Below are 13,840 nucleotides of genomic sequence, written 5' to 3'. Positions count from 1 at the left end.
GAGAAGCAGGCAAAAGATCTATACAGAAGAGACTAATTAAATTAGAGCAGGAGGTTGCAATGGAACTTCCTCCACTCTACGTTCAGTGTAGATGTGCAGGCTGGCTCAGACTGAACGACATAACACAGACTTTAATTGCAGTGTTTACCTTGATAATGCTGCTCCTGCGTGGTATTTCAGATTTGGCATCCAATCCGACAGAGGTGTTGGCGGTTTCCACCCCGGCTTGGCTGCCAGGTGCGACGAGGACTCCCGAGCCGACCATATTTTCTGATATCCCACAGTCTCCATTCAAGACCGACACTTCGCAATGCGTCTTGCCAGCTGCCTCGTCGCTGGGCACGGTCGTATCCCCAAGATTCAATGGAGGCAGCCTGCCGTCCTCCCCAAACTCCGCCATAGGCACTTGGAGCACACACACACAAACACATACACACACACACACACAAACACACAAGCTGGCAAGCTGCTGGGTAGCAAAGCCTTCTGTTTCAGCTGCACTCCAATTTCCTGCCTGGCCTATTGCCTCGTTGTAACATTTGCACGCAATTCTGCCATATCATCTCTCGGTCCACATATCTGGCAGGTTCCTACAGACGGAGGGGTTCGCTCCGTGCATTGTGCTCTGTAAAGAGAAACCACGGAGATTAGCATGAACAGGCAACATGACATTAGTAACAGCGCTTATGTTAATGGTAGCTATTTAGCGTGGTACAGAAGAAGGTATGAATCTGAAGCAATCAGTATTCACATTTCGTTTGTACTGAAAGCGGATGTTAACTTAGATTAAGTGAAGGTTGTCAACGTCCATACGGTATGACGTGCTTCTCTGTCGCTGTATGTACGGGCTTTGTTTTATTTATTTTTGAACAAGTTCGCCGTTTTTAGCACATTTTTACCGCATTCATCTCAAGGATCACCCCAATATGCTGCACTTTACTGGATTCACAACCCACCCCCTTCGTCTAGGCAGTGGTCGATTAACGTTAAGTTAAATCACATTAAAAGCACGTTAAGCATGTTGGTTCATTCAAGTCGCCCACAAAACTCCTGATTACCTTGTCTGGGATGCACGGTGGCTTTATGTGCTTGCCGTCGGAACTGCCTTGTTTCTCCAACAGAAGGACGGTCTTCCTATGAAGTTGTTACTGGAGCAGAGCAGCCAGACTGCCGTCTGTGCTCCCGTGCTGCTGAGCTGAGTTAGCAAGCTAGCTAACCGCGCTCGCTAGCTAGCCGAGGGAAGTTAGTTTTCACAGCCGACACAAAGTCCACACAAGCCGCGTTGCTAGTCTGGCTGGCGAACGAAGGAAGACCTTCTCTTCACCAACGGTCACTTTCGAAAGTCACTGTTGTTTTTTTCCCGTTGAATTACAAAACAAAACACTGTGATTTGCCGTTAGGTGTCTCGTGCCTCAGTACTTCTCGGTACGCCGTCATTCAGCCAAGTCGTTTCCACGGTACGAAGTTGCGTGCGTGTCGTGAACGCGCGACAGGCAAAACAGGCTGTCTTGTCAGTCAAACCTAATTATTATTTTTGTTTTTTCCACCAATAGGCAAAGAAACGCCTCTCTGCCCTTCAACACAACACATCAACCCGCATACCACACAGAGTTACCTTTCAGGTCATATTTCAAATGCCTGTGTCTTACTGAGCATATGGAAGATGTTTTTCCTGGACACCACATAAAGACATGATGTCCAAACCGCCTTTGTCTTTCAGTAGTCACCTGAGTTTCTGATGGTTTTTCCCCCCAGTACACTATGTTTTTCATTATTTAAGGACAAGTTTGGTACAGCATACAGCACCATTCCACAGCATTTCCTGATGAAGTTTGCAGTGTGTGTCCCCAGGTGGGTCTTTAAAATACCCCAAACTTTGAGCAGTGACAAAATCGTACAACACAAAAGTCAAAAAGAAAATTCATACAAAACAGCTTAAAGCACTCTTCATGCAGAGAAAGTTCCACTAAAGCCTTTACTTGGTTTGTAAGTCTGGGCATTAATAGTAGTTTCAAATCAACACATGCAGGCCATTAAAGGTATTTATTCTACCTTTTCTCTTAGCTCTGTAGTGCGTCTGTAGAACATTCATAATTAATCTTGCTGCTGTTGACTTTAACTGTATTCAGAGGTGATGTGACATCTCTGAAGGACTGCCGTTACCTCCCCGAGAAGCTCACATGACTGTTATTTTTCTGTTTAGACTCACATTGTGTGTGTCATATCTTCCTCTTTATGGGCCTGTGCATGGAGACGATGGATGGTGAAATAACAGCCTTCACTGAATGTGCGTCATTTTTTAAAAACCGGCACAGTAACCTGAGCAGCCAAACAGAATCATCACAAATCATCAGTTGGTAGAGATGACCCAGAGCTTTGAAGTCTTAGTCTCTCATGAGAGAACATGCAGTATATCTACATGTAGTTCACACGGCCTCGTCCTAAAGCCTCCTACACAAGAGAGACAGCAAGTGATGAGGCATGACATTGTTCTGCACCATTTAATGCATTTTATTCATAGGCCACTGGTTCAGATGAAAACACACTAACTGCATAGTGTGGGGTACAACAGCACGGTGAGTTGTGCAACAGAGCCATCTGCTGGCATAAGAGGGTTATTGATTTCATTGATACATTCTCTTGCAGTGCAAATTTTGTTGTCGTCCTAGTCTTCCTCCGACAAATCACTGCAAGTAAAAGTTTATTTTTTTGTTTTGCCAAATTCTAATACAAAAGGTAGCAGTGTCTTTGACCCCTTAAAACAAGTCATGCCTACAGTTCTATGTCTCCTGGTTGTGAAAAGCTTTAACCAAAGCATGATTTTGTTTTGTTCTTTAGCTGTAGACCTATTTGAATTTAGAGGTCTGAAGTGATTAAGTTATCCAGTAATTCTGGAGCAAAAAATATTTTTCAGACACATACCTATTCTGCTCTCTGTGCTGTTAACTTGCTTTTTAATGTAGGTCTTATTGTATGGTTTATATTCTCTTAGGCTTCAGTGGTTTAACAGTAAACCTGTACTTCTTGCTTGTCCTGACACATTTCTGCGATTCATCATGCCGAATGTGAGATAATATATGACAACCTGCAACCCTGGTAAAGAATCACAAGGGATTTTTACTTGAAATCAGTATTTTAAAACACTGTTAAAACAAACATTTAGCTTACAGCAATCAAGAATAAACGTGATTTTTCCAGACACACATGCTTTGCTTCTGTCATGGATATCTTAATAAACTTACAAGAAATACAGCGCAGTTACAGCAGCTTACTTTACAGACAGAGAACTAGCAAAAATGTAAATATTATGTACAGTTTAAGTCAGCTTGCACATTCAAGAGCTTATCCTTAGGCTATTGGAATGATTTCATTGGTGCATTTGCATGAAGCAGGACACCAGGCGTACACCAGCTTGTTGCTGCATCCAAATATTGTTTTCAGTGTTGGACAGTTGAGGAATTCGTTGATGAAAGGACAGGGGTTGGCTGAAATGAAGAACAGACCAAACAGTGAAGACGTTAGCCTGTTGTCTTTTCGCCTCAGTTGGCAATATTCATTGTATGTGCATCATGGCTGCCATACAAATAAGTCATGGTGTATATTAGTCATAGTGCCTGTTACTTACTGCAGAGTTTGTCTTCACAGTCATTGGGACAGGAACCACACGGGGGTCCAGCTGTGTAAGGTCGCCAACCCTTGAAGTTTCCTCTGTTAAACAAATCAGACAGTTGTCATTCTTCTGCCAAAATTAACTTGACTCAGACATAAACGCTCAGAGCAACTGTGTAAAGCAAAGTCACGGAGGGTAAAAGAGGGTCGCATACGCTCGATAATAGTGGCAGCCATAGAAATAGATGTTGTTAGGACACTTTGCCACGCCACAGCCGACTCTGTAGGAGCTGTTCCACACCACCTGACGACAAAAACAAAAAGTGGCTGGTTTTAGTGCCACTTTCGTTTGGGAACTGCTAAATGGTTACGCATGTTGATTGTTCAATCACTGTCATGACTCATTCATATTTGTTTTCTTTTTTAAATTTCTAATTATTGTCATCTTCTTAAAAGCAACAAATATTTGTGGTGTTAAAATCGTTGCCCTTTGAAAACTACCATTTTGCTATCTCTCCAATGTGTTTTGAATAGATAAGAATCCTTTGGTGACAACAGCATTGGTGACGTTCATTTTGTACAGACAATTCACCATAAAATGAATATTTAGGAACACAAAGGGCTCTTTGGTCATACACCTACTCAAAGCTACAATAATTTTAGAGAGCTCTGGTGAAGTTCAGAGGGAATATTTGTTCTTAATCCAGTGGACATTGAATCAACATGCAGTTACTGATTTCTTTGGTAAACACAGACAAATTAAGCTGGTATGTCAAACTTGTTAGCAAACACTTTCTTATTTTCACATCCAGCACATACAGACCAGCATTCATTTTAAGTCATGTTTGTGGTCATCTCATTAAGAGCAGCATTCACCTCCTTAAAGGTATGGTTTTGGTCTTCACTTACCCCTGACAGAAATGTCTGGCTCTTTAGCTGCCAAATGCTCTACTTTGCTGTGAGGTCAGTGAGGGTGAACCAAAACAGCAAGCCATCCAATAAATAAGCAGCAACATTACTGTGACCTGTTGTTACTTCTGCTATTGCAATGTACACTTATCTTTCTGGACTCATTATTTGTTATTCCAGCAATGTTACCTGTGTGTAGTGACCAACTGGTTGACCATTGGTGGAGCCATTGGGGAACAAGTAGCGAGACACCTCGCTGTGCCAGGTGTTGATGACGGTCGTCCATGAGAAAGGTGAGGATGAATAGAACAGATTCTCACCTAACTCATATCCTGCTCAATGGTGACAAACACATGGCAGAACTGATTATTGGGTATCTGCAAGTACACAGTTTTATTTTCATGTCCCAGTCAAGTTATTAAGATGAAACAGTTTATTAAAGGGCCTATTGATGATAATCTCCTTAATGATAACACGTCCTACTCTTTGTGATTTGTTATTAAAAGAAGGTGTTACAACTGGAGATAAGAAAATGTGCGCTGTGACTCTGCCCATCAATCACGAGGTCATTCGTTTCACAGAGAACCTTTGCGCTGACTTTACATTTCTCAGGTTTTATTTGAGGCACTGGCATATGTGGAGCAAGGTGAAAGAGAAACAAAAGAGTGAGAGAAATAAAACAAGAAGAAATGTACTGCACCATTGAGCATGCGGGTGCTGGGTGCTCCATGAGCCAGAATACATTTGTCAACCCAGGCTTGAGCACTGACTGCTACCGCCTCATCATATTTCTGTAAGAAATAAAAGAAAAGAAAGTCAAGAGTTTCATTTCAAACTGACATTCACAATGTAGAAAAAGAGTCATTCTCTCACCACATATTGGTTTTGAAAAGTGGATCTGTGTGATATGAAAGACTGCTGAAAATTTTCAAGTCTTTTCTAACCCTCGAAATGTGAAAAGGTTGTGATTGAAGGGGCCTTCCCCTTTCAGACCTCTCGTGTTCTTTTCATACAGCCCAAAAGTAAAACTGAATTCCAACATAAACATGAGCTTTTTCTTTTTACTTTTGCACAGGAACCTTACACTTCCAGGCATCCAACTCTTTTGGAAGGGAAATAAATCATGCTTATCCTTCTGTTGACAGACAGATTTTCAACTGTGTACAGTGGATTTGTAGTGGTTGGGCTTGGTGCCCTACATTGAAACCAATAGAAAATGTTGACTTCAGTCACATTTCTCAAGTATAATTAACATTAAACTGCCATTTCGGAGCGATTATATTGATTTCAGACAGACCTACAGGAGTTAGAATGTATTTTCACATTACAGAGGGCATGTATACAAAAAACAATGCAGTTATTTATCCATGCAGTTTATGGGTTTGGACAACTTTGTTCACTGCATCATAACAGTTAAGGATGAGTCAGCTCTTAATAATCAGATTGTACAGCCCTGATTTTACCAAAGCGGCTTATGACTTTTATCATTTTCAAGGGGCCCTGCTGTAGACCTCACCCGCTTTAGTGGTTTTGTCCTTCCCACAAGTGAGGGAAAACAAATGCTCAGAATTGTTAGCAAATATTACGTGTGCTGCTTTTATTGTGCGAGTATAAAGCAGGACTGACCATTATCAGCATGTCAGAAGCAGTAGGCTGAACGGCTCTCCTGAAGGCATTGTGCTGGGCAACGATCTCAGCCTGAACTGCTGGGCTTTCTGTGCAAATGTCTGCACATGCACACAGACACACAAAGCCATACACAAACACTTAAAACCAATAGGTAAACAACAGATTAAAGACTTAATGAAGAGTGATATTTACTCTGCTGGCTTAATATCCACGGTATGCCTCACAAGGCATATCCTGGTTTAATTACACTGAAATGGCTTCATGCAAGGAAAGAACATATAGAAAGGATTGTGCCAAATCCCATAATCTTATTGGGTGACTTATTGGCATTGTCTGAGAGCTGATGTTGGAAAATAAAATTCCTCTGTAAAGTTAAATAGGACTAACACACAAAACATTGTGCTTACCTTGCTGTGGTCACACCATCACACGCAGAAAAAGTACATATGAAAAGATAAGATAAGATAAGATGAACTTTATTGATCCCGCAGTGGGGAAATTCACTTGTTGTGGCAGCTCACAAGAACACAAGAAGAGTGCAAAAAGTGTGCATAAACAGTTACAAAAAAATATAGAGGTGAAATAAATTAACAATTTACAAGGTAAATAAAAGGAGAGAAAATCTAAGTTTATCAGGTGAGCAAAAAAAAAAATACTCAAATACTTTCTTGCACATCAACTCAGATGCATTCCATTAAGAGCATTGAAATTTGTAGATAAAATTTTGTTTTACTTGAAACTTAAAGGTATGTTATGCAGGACTTTCCTTCAAAAAATAATAGCTGTCAATCAATGAATCATCTCTGAGTCACTACACTATATAGACAAAAGTATTGGGACACCTGACATTACACCAACATGACGCCGCACTCTAAACACACAGACAGCTCAGCAGCTCTAACAGCTTCCACTCTTCTGTGAAGGCTTTCCACAGCATGTTGGAGTGTTTCTGTGGGAATTTGTGCCCATTCATGCAGTAGAGCATTTGTGAGGTCACACACTGATGTTGGACCAAAAGGCCTGGCTCACAATCTCCGTTCCAGTTCATCCCAAAGGTGTTGGATGGGGTTGAGGTCAGGGCTCTGTGTGGGCCAGTCAAGTTCTTCCACACCAAACTCATCCAACCATGTCTTTATGGAGCTTTGCTTTGTGCACTGGGGCACAGTCATGCTGGAATAGAAAAGGGCCTTCAACAAACTGTTGCCCCAAAAGTTGGAAGCATAGCATTGTCCAAAATGTCTTGGTATGCTGAAGCATTAAGATTTCCCTTCACTGGAGGTCAGGGGTCGAGCCCAAACCCTGAAGAGCCCCATCCCAATACTTTTGTCTATACAGTATATCTTTGTCCAGAAGCCTGCAGTATGAATCAGTCAAGGCCATTGTCAGTGCATATAAAAGCACCGTCTAAAGACCAGTCAGTTCTGGAAAAGGACATCATTCATTCATTCATTCATAGAGATGTGTGCTTACAGTCCCACAAACTGTACACATTGGTTTGCATTACTTTGCTATGGGGAGTTTTATGTTTGCTGTGCGTTATGTGGACAAAATGACCATAATTCAAGCCTACAGAAAACACTTAATGCATAATATATTGTATTTCAACATTCAAAAGCTTGTTACACTTCTGCTCACCAGGACACAGGCAGACTGCACCTGATGCAGTGTCAGGACGAAGATGAACCGTGCAAACATTTTCCTGGACAAAAACAAAGATGCATCAAGATAAAAACAAAGTAAATTAGTGAGTGTTTTTGATATATCAAATATATCAATATCTTACTGCTAGCATAATTTTATTAGTATTTTTCTTTTTTGCAGTGATTATCAATTTTTAAAAATTAAAACAAACAAACATATATATATAATATATATAACACATGTATTTCATATATAAAATGAAAATAACATTTACATAAACATGCTGATCAAGTTTCCCCTCATGAGCGTTGGATATTTTTTGTCATATTGTATTAGTATCATCACAATATATTTTAAAGAATGCACAATATGTTTATGAAAACCTGTGAACCGGGTGGCGTACCTGCTCCTGCGTCTTCTGGAGGTGGAGGTGAACTGGCGCTTTGGTCTCCCTCCTTTTATAGTCCGAGCTCGGTCTCTCACTGCAGTCTTAGAAGTAGCTCATTCCCCCTCTGGCTGCCAATGATGCAGCAGTATCCAGAGCTTAACACAATGGATACTGGACAAAAACGAGTCTATCACGCCGCACAGAATAGCCCCACTGACACAGAGTAAATAAGGAATTGTCAAGCCCGAGGGTGTAGAGACTTCTTGATGTGTTGGCTAAAATTTACACAGCATAGAATTAGAAAGGCAGCTGAGGTCAAAGTAAATAAAAGAAAAGGACTATTGGTAGATTACAAGATAGATCCGTATGGTCCTGTATGTAAATGGATTAAAGTAATACAGCTCATGTGGGCTGAAGACCCACCCATTGTTTGCTTTGGCAGCATGTTAGAAAGGCGATTCTGACCAACATATAGGAAAATGTTTTGTACATTTTTTTTCCCTTTATTTTGTGCGTGTGTGGTTTTTTTTTGTTTTATCATTATGGACAGTCAGTGTAGTAGATCTGTGTTTTCTTATATTTGACAAACACAGAACAACGCACAAAGATTGTCTTTAAAAACAGCAGCACAAGCTCTGGTGAAATATGAGAGGACATGTTAAACGTATAAATGACATTTGGGACTTGTTGCTAGCTGTGGGAAGGCTATTTTAAAAATACATCAGATTTTTGATAACTTTTTTGATAACTAATCAATGTCTTTATGTGAATAATAGATCAAATGACTGTAAACCCAAGAGAAATTCCCTTTGCTCTATGACACATTTTTGTGTCTTTCGCACATTGATTTGTTTACTCATCTCCAGCCTGAGCATTGAGCTGTTTTCAGCAAAAAAGCTCTAATAAACCTATTCTGTAAATTACTTCAACAAGTGGCAGAGAGACAAAGTTAGCACGCAGTACCAATATTTGTTTTTTCATTTTAGTTTGTTTGTTAACTGTACTTTGTAAATTGTTCACTTATTTTACCTCTATATTTTTTGTAATTGTTTTTGCACACTTTTTGCACTTTTTTTCTGTTCTTGTGAGCTGCCACGACAAGTGAATTTCCCCACTGTGGGATCAATAAAGTTCATCTTATCTTATCTTAATATCTTCATGAAACACAAGACCTGATTAACTCTGTAAAATAAAGAAAATACTTGGATTGTTGATACGATAAGAAACGACACATGAACAAAACTGAATGTTACCATTGGCACGACATTGCACGCTCAGAACATAACTCTTTCCTCTCTGTTGATTCTTGATTATGTGTCTTAATGAACAATAAGTTTTATGCTGCTATCAGCTCTTTACATTTGTTACACAGTACAATGGGTAGTTTGAGTCAAATGGTCTCACTGGTCAAAGTTCTACTTCAGCTTTCTTTATGGCTTGTTCTTGGAATCATGAGTCTTATTTTCTGACACTAATGAATAGAAATGTCATCAGTGATGATTATGACTACCTGAATTAATGCTTCTTACAGTAAAGAAGGAATTGTTCAGATTTTGTCAAAAAGAAAAGCTCACAGGGACAATGCTTACGTGGTGGTCTTTAGATGTTTAGCATCTCAATTTAGCTTTTGCCTGCTAAGTTTTGTTAATTGGTACTAAACACAAAGTACAACTGAGGCTGGTGGTACTGTCATTAGGTTCGCACATATTTTGTCAGAAGAGACTTAAATTTTGGCCTGATGGTGGTGCTAGAGTTAAGAGATTGTTTCATTTCATTATATGTAGAGGTATTTCAATGGATAATTGAAAACACTGATGTGGTGGTAGTCATGATTTAATCTACGTAATTACACAGCAATCCATCCAATAATTGTTAAGATATTTCAATCTGGATCAAAGTGGTAAACTAACCAACCAACAGACTGACAGATGTTGCCACCAAAATCATGACCCTTGCATGGCTGGAAGTTAGAAGTTTAAGCGTAAATTAATTCACAAGAAATCTGGTAAAACTAAAACATGTGTGAACTTCGCTCTGTATAAACTGTACACTATGCAAACTGAAGTCAGTTTGCTCTCCACGGTCAACAGTGATGAATGGTCTCTGTGATGATGGATATCATGGGTGTAGTGCTTTTTGTACTAATGGCTTTGTATACATTCAGATAGTTTTCATGGAACAAAAACTCTTAGGATTATACGTGAGTATGAAGACACACCATTTAAAGTAATAGTAGCCCTGAAAGAACAGAATACTGCAGTCCTGAGGGCAGCTACAGGCGGGCGTCTGGGCACAAAACTGACAGCCTAATGCAGCATGGTTTGGTGGAAATTATGTGAGTTAGGTCCTTTTGTTGGAAATCTTTTCTTCTTCACTCGTGTCACTTAATTCAGGTATTTTAATCATTGGAAAAAGAAAATCACAGCTGAAGAGATGAACACTGCCTTAGGGCTCATACAGCTGACAGGAACTATGAAAAGCAGATAACCAATAAATGTGTACTGATACATTTTCCAACTTAAAAATTACTAGTAGCTTTTATAGTGCTATGTTTTTATGATAATTATGAAAACAAATACTATGTATACAAACTCTGAAACATTTGACACAAGACATTTGACTAATGTTAGTGATGTAGAGTAATAATTGTCAGCCTGCACTCGTGAGGCCAATAAACAAAAAAGACACATCTGCATCTTCTTGTCAGTGCTGGCTGGCGGCTGAGCAGCAACGTTCACTCTCTCACTCGTGTCAGTGTGGCCTTTCTGCAGGTGTTAATGCTTATATGTTTGTGTGAATACATTAGTGTAGTGTTAAACAAATGTCGATCTGTGTGCAAGAGATAACATACACTGGTAAGTGATGCCATTATGCCTCATTTTCAAATACTGATTGATGTGTACAACACATACACAGAACAAAAAGCACATGAAAACAAACTTAAAATAAAATCAAAACCACAATGAACACTAAACACTAGGGGGCACTGTCACATCTGTGGAAGCAGCTGAGGTCCAATGACAGAACAGAAACCTTGAATATCATAGGCCCTGTGATTGAACATTGTTATTATTATACAGCCGAATGAGGAGCCTCATTTAGGTTCACTCAGTGATTTGTTTTGTTCCATTCACACAGCCATCCAATCAGCTGTCTGTCTGAGTCCTTGGTCACTCATGTAAGTCTGATGCCCCCCAAACACCGGGTTGCACAAACACTATGCTTGGCTGCTCATCTTTATAACTCGTCTGACATTATTTGTCCCATTTCAGTTGTCCCATAGCTCTCCAGTGGGAAAATATTGGCGACATTCGGCATGTCCTATGTGGTTTTAGCAGTAAGGTCAAGTTTCCACCAAGTTACAGAAGGTTAAACACATGTAATTTGTGCCTAAACAATAAACCTATTGAAGTAAAAGATTTGAAGATGACATCATGTAAATGTTGTCTTACCACATGGACTGGTATACAAAGTTAAAGCAAGTTGGCAATTACACTTTGGGTGGTCATTATGGTCATTCAAGCCCCAGCGCCAGTCAGGATGGCTGCAGCACTTTGGCATCTGTTGGATTCCATTCACTTTAAAGGGCTGGAAAACCAGTCATGCATCCACCCAATGTGAACAAGTTCACTTCCTTTTGTTCTTTAATTCCAACCTCAGGTCTCTCCATGGGTGTTTCAAAGACATGGTTTGCCAGAATGACCCTTTTCCGTTCCTGCACTCAACCTTTTCATGGAAGGAGGTCTGACGCTGAAAAATTCCCTTCCAAAATCAGCCGCATGTTGCCGTGATCAGTGTTGGCAGTTTCTTCTTGTGCTTTCAGGAGGGCTGATTAACGTTTAATGGGGCTCTTGGTATGACTGCAAACAGAGGCAGGAAATCTCCATCTTTTAAAGAGAGGAATCATTAATTCTGGGCCCGGAGTTAGATTCTCGAAGCAACATCTGAACAACACAGTGAGGACTCCTCTTGAAAAGGCGTCTACAACCCTGGCAAATATGTGAGTGAATCCCCTATTAGGCTAAAATGACTTTGAGAAGAGCCCAATGCCACAATGACATTGTTTAAGGCTGGTAAGTCAGCATGCCGAGCTCTTCACCTCTAATTACAGCAGGTCATCAAAAAGCAAGTCACTCTTTGTCTTTCTTGTAATTCGGGTGTGTTTTCTTCTCAGCTTGTCGGTGAGTACATTTTTGACAGTTTATGATGCAGATGCAGTAACTGATTAATTATACTGTAGAGTCTGCAGCCATGCTTTCCACGCTGTCAGGTTGTACCGTTGGCTCAGTGTTACAAGCCAAATGCTAACATGCTCACAGTGGCAGTGGCAACATGCTTATTGTTTAGCAGGTATAACACATAGCATGTTCTTCATCTTAGCATCTTAGCCTTACAGCATCCTAATTAGCAATAAACACAGAACAGCTGAGGCTGATATGAATGTCGTTAGTTTTGGTCATACGGCAAAATATCATTCAAATGAAAATGTTGGCCAAATGAATGTGCTAGGTGAAATTTTGTGGGATCAGCAAACTGCTTATTCATATACTGAGGATCACAAACAGCTGTACCAAACTTCATGGTAATCCATCCGGCAGTTGTTGAGATATGTCAGACAGGGCCAAACTTACAGACAGACGGACAGATGTTGCTTTCATGGCTAAAAGATATCCTAATGTTTTCTGAATACCAGCTGTGCACTGCTGTGCGAACAACACTTTTCCTCAACATCCTTGACAAACAGATGGTAAGGCCTTTTAAATAGTCTCCCCTGTCAAATATCCTGATTCAACTCTCATTCTGAATCAGTGACCCGGCCATATCGCCTTGGATTAGAACCAAATGGATTTCAGCAACACAAAAAAACCCGTTTCTTTATCGTCCTTGTCAATAATTATGTCTGAAAAGAAGCTGCAGCAGTCAGTGCTGAAGTGGAAACTCAAACTTCATTCAGCTGAAGATTTAATATATGGCACTTCCTTGACCTTTGTTACATATTTTACTGAGTTGTGTACTTCCTTTATCCCAAGTGTTTCTAACAATGTTCAAACCCAGAGATATTCAGTCAGAGTAACTCTGCATTTCATTCGCTAGAACTTATGTGAGAAATTCAGATCCATCTAAACGTAACTTGGAAACAAAACGTTAAACCATTACCTCATCCTCGAAGGTTTCTGCCTGACTCACGAGCTTTTCATCGGCAGTGGTGGTTTGTCAACAACTCCCATGATCCCACACCACTTATGTCTCATGTTTTGTTTTTATTGAGGGTAGTAACACTTTCTTTTTTTAAAACAAACATGTTGGCCACAAAGAGAGAATGAAGACTGTTTTTTTTAAAAATAATAATCCAAATGAGTTTCCCTTTTCTTTCATTAGTTGCGTTTCATTCTCTTCATGTCCACTGAAGAGATCAGCGAGCTGCTGGTGAACCCAGCAGGATCCAGTCCAACACTTCAGTCCTCGCCTTCAGCCTCTTTCCCAGCACAAGGGTCAGTGTCTCACATGTGCTCTCGATCTTCATCGTGCTTTGGGTTGCATCCGTTTCCCCTGCGATGGCTGTATGATCAGCTTTGAAGTTGATTTGTTTTCAGTACACATTCAGCAGGTATGGAGCAACATTATCATGCATTTTGTTGAGTTTCTGGCCAGCTGATGAATGTA

The 13,840-nt window shown here is 40.2% G+C and overlaps 2 protein-coding genes across 4 annotated transcripts in view; both read right to left on the bottom strand.

Moving 5' to 3' along the window:
• LOC124064283 (inactive phospholipase C-like protein 2) overlaps window positions 1-2,179 on the bottom strand; it is a 32,897-nt gene extending 30,718 nt beyond the window's left edge. The window contains exons 1-2 of one of the 2 annotated variants that reach the window (XM_046398590.1): window positions 2,053-2,179; window positions 149-625 (exon numbers count right to left, since the gene is read on the bottom strand). In XM_046398590.1, coding sequence (XP_046254546.1) covers window positions 149-400 — 252 coding nt within the window. In that variant the 5' untranslated portion in view covers window positions 401-625; window positions 2,053-2,179. Of the gene's footprint in view, window positions 1-148; window positions 626-1,058; window positions 1,993-2,052 lie in introns of those variants that run through there. The other variant, XM_046398589.1, reaches the window with a different exon arrangement.
• Window positions 2,180-2,969: 790 nt separating this feature from the next.
• LOC124065453 (cysteine-rich venom protein) lies at window positions 2,970-13,430 on the bottom strand. Of its 2 annotated transcripts, XM_046400876.1 has the most exons (10): window positions 13,334-13,430; window positions 8,192-8,300; window positions 7,783-7,846; window positions 6,555-6,558; window positions 6,145-6,245; window positions 5,219-5,309; window positions 4,708-4,850; window positions 3,825-3,913; window positions 3,626-3,708; window positions 2,970-3,485 (listed from the first exon to the last, which is right to left on the bottom strand). In XM_046400876.1, the coding sequence occupies exons 3-10, from the start codon at window positions 7,840-7,842 to the stop codon at window positions 3,349-3,351; spliced, it is 708 nt and encodes a 235-aa protein (XP_046256832.1). In that variant the 5' UTR covers window positions 7,843-7,846; window positions 8,192-8,300; window positions 13,334-13,430; the 3' UTR covers window positions 2,970-3,348. The 2 variants fall into 2 exon arrangements, with proteins under 2 accessions (XP_046256832.1, XP_046256830.1); XM_046400874.1 differs by lacking the exon at window positions 13,334-13,430 and having other exon boundaries at window positions 8,192-8,565.
• Window positions 13,431-13,840: the final 410 nt, after the last annotated feature.

This window comes from Scatophagus argus, chromosome 9, assembly GCF_020382885.2.
Source record: "Scatophagus argus isolate fScaArg1 chromosome 9, fScaArg1.pri, whole genome shotgun sequence".
Lineage (NCBI taxonomy): Eukaryota > Metazoa > Chordata > Actinopteri > Scatophagidae > Scatophagus > Scatophagus argus.
Note: the sequence above shows the minus strand (reverse complement) of the source record. Positions and strands in the feature narration are given on the sequence as shown.

Coding starts and splice junctions, on each gene's coding strand:
- LOC124065453 (XM_046400876.1), bottom strand. CDS start 7,842: ATGTTTGCACGGTTCATCTTCGTCCTGACACTGCATCAGGTGCAGTCT. Junction 5,310..6,144: donor CTTCTGACATGCTGATAATG/GTCAGTCCTGCT, acceptor TATTTCTTACAG/AAATATGATGAGGCGGTAGC. Junction 3,486..3,625: donor CTGTGAAGACAAACTCTGCA/GTAAGTAACAGG, acceptor TCTTCATTTCAG/CCAACCCCTGTCCTTTCATC.